This window comes from Morone saxatilis, unplaced genomic scaffold (genome assembly GCF_004916995.1).
Source record: "Morone saxatilis isolate NCDOM2014 unplaced genomic scaffold, NCSU_SB_2.0 Contig19, whole genome shotgun sequence".
NCBI lineage: Eukaryota > Metazoa > Chordata > Actinopteri > Moronidae > Morone > Morone saxatilis.
This window is the reverse complement of record NW_023339751.1, coordinates 10,083,772-10,086,264: the sequence shown is the minus strand read 5'-3', so window position 1 is coordinate 10,086,264 and position 2,493 is coordinate 10,083,772. Positions and strand designations below refer to the sequence as shown.

Genomic DNA, 2,493 nt, shown 5'->3' with positions numbered 1-2,493 from the left:
ATACACTGAGCCACTTTGAGGTCAGCCGATTCTATAATATGCAAAATGCCATAAACAAGAGACCGGGAGTACTACTCCACAGCTTTAGCTGCATCACATCTTCATTACACTGACTCTTATTGGCAATAGGCATCTTTAATAACCATGCAAACTATCAGGGCTAAGTATTGTTTAGAGTTGACAGCATCTTACAAAGATGAATTAATCACACAATTTACAGCTTTGAAAAAGTCATTAAAAACTATGCCAGTAGTAAATTGCTCCGTCACACTGAGTGACTCCCCCCCCCCTCTCTCTCTCTCGCTCAACTATTAAAAAAGCCATATGACTTCTTGGACAGTCAGACACAGGGGACCATTTCAACAAGCTGGACTGAAAAGAGGGGCGGGGATGGAAGAGGAAAGACAGAAGATGAAAACGCTGATTCTTTAGAATTTTAGCAAATTTGCATTACAGAAAGTTTAATCTCCTCCACTGTCACATTTACTAATCATGAGTCATGTATTGCATACTAATCTGCAACTAATTACAGGGCCAAAGGTAAAGTTGCAAAGCGAAGACACACTGAGGAGAGCCACCAGGAAAAAAAACGTCAAGCTGCTGAAGTGTGTCTCTGAGAAGCTCTGCACAGATCAGTTTTTGTCCAAGCATGACGGTCAGCACACTGTGTGGGTTGCTTGACATGACCTACAATACCTATGTTGAGATGTAAAGCCTGATGGATGTTGTTGAATTCAGCAGAACAAATTCTTCTTTTTTTAACTTTCAACAGTGGATTGTAAAAGTGAAACTGCTTCTTAACTCACCCACACACACATACCCACACACAAGCTTTGATATTCACAGATAAACCCAGATGCCAACATAACATAGTCTGTTACATGCACATCTGCACAAATGGTTTTACTGAGACACAATGCAATCTTTTCTTAATTTAGGTTGCATTAAATTTGTGACAAAGAAACTGCTTAGATGCTAATGTGTGGACCACAGTGCAAATGAGATTATAGTCTCCCCATCGAGCACAAGGCACACAGCTGTCTGGACAGGCGCAGTTTCCCTCTGCAGGCCTGAGATGTGTTCAGGCATAAAAGCAAGCATTTTATTTAGGCAGCTGGCACTTAACAGGCAAAGGGTGCTACATTAGGGAGAGCTGAGAGCTATAATGTGACAATGTGAGGCTGTGGTGACAGGAAAACACCACAGGTATGTGCAGGGAAGCTCCCCAATGTGCTTCATTTCACTGATGTGTGTCAATTCTCATCTGCACTAATAAAGATAAAGTACAGTCATTAGGAAAAAAAGCATAATAAAGGTTGAGGTTTTTTTGTTCAAATCACAGAGCAGACACTCACAAACGACATTAATCCACATGGCATTAAGTATGCTGTGCTTGCAGGGAATATCAACCCCCGTTTTCCAAACTAGACCCAGACTTCGGCAGATAAAGCTCGCTGCCATATGAGAGATTTCTGTCTAAAGCAGAGGAATCTGCTCGAGTCACACAATTTATTTGGCATCAGATTGGTCAGACAGGTGTTATTTACCCCGCAGCGCTTTCCACAACAGCCAAGACAGCGACAGTAAGGTGGTCTCCCGTAGCTGAGCCAGGCCAGCAAAATCACACCGTTGTCTTGAAATTGTTGGACAGAAACCAACCATCATTCACTAACAATACGCACGACATTATGCAACCACACTGACATGCAACACTGGCATTAAAAGATTCAATATGTGTATTTTTTCCAATCGAATATTGTTTTCTCTTTAATCCCATAGGAAAAAGAACTATAAATGCTCCACTACTTTAGTGGGGTAACACGGCAACTACAGGTATAAAACATAAAACTGTGTTACCATGGAAGCTGAAAAAATTAAAGTACGATAAAGATGGTATAAACTTAAATATAAACTTGCGGTGGCGCACAAGCAAACTGTCAATATCTTAAAATATTTAGTTATTTTTCCTTGGGCGATGAGACGAATGGCGGACAGGTTGTGACATTACAAAGCACCTGAAGTTAGGTGGACCAGGCTCCTTTCAGATAATCAGCTTTGCATATTGAATCTTTTTTCTTCTGCAGGCGGTCATACAACATCCACCGGTGTTATTTAGACGCGCTCACTCACCCGTTAGCTGGTCATAGGATCCGTCCAGCTCTCTGGAGTCCGACAGGCTTTGGTCACGGTTCTTCGCTTTCATTTTCCCCGTGTGCGCTGGAATGTGGAACTGTGAGAAACAGCTGATATGTTGGCGATTCTCTTTGTGAAAACCAACAGTGGTTTTGTTGTTCGCCTTCACGGAGGATGGCTACAAGTACACTAACGTTAACAAGTCATTATTAATTTGCCATTAATACAAAAGAGAGAGAGAGAGAGAGAGAGAGAGAGAAGAGAAGAGAGAGAGAGAGAGAGAGAGACATCTAAGTTGTTATTTCCCGTGTCTGTTTCTGTGTGCGCTCTCGGCATCCAGGAGCTGAGTGAGCCAAGCGC

The 2,493-nt window shown here is 42.2% G+C and overlaps 1 protein-coding gene across 3 annotated transcripts in view; it reads right to left on the bottom strand.

Moving 5' to 3' along the window:
* The window catches only part of LOC118329465 (Kv channel-interacting protein 2-like), an 88,709-nt gene extending 86,435 nt beyond the window's left edge, over window positions 1-2,274 (bottom strand). For 2 of the 3 annotated variants that reach the window (XM_035663670.1, XM_035663669.1), the window contains exon 1: window positions 2,131-2,274. In XM_035663670.1, the coding sequence (XP_035519563.1) occupies window positions 2,131-2,203 (73 nt within the window). In that variant the 5' untranslated portion in view covers window positions 2,204-2,274. Of the gene's footprint in view, window positions 1-2,126 lie in introns of all 3 variants that reach the window. The other variant, XM_035663667.1, reaches the window with a different exon arrangement.
* Between the last annotated feature and the right edge of the window lie 219 nt (window positions 2,275-2,493).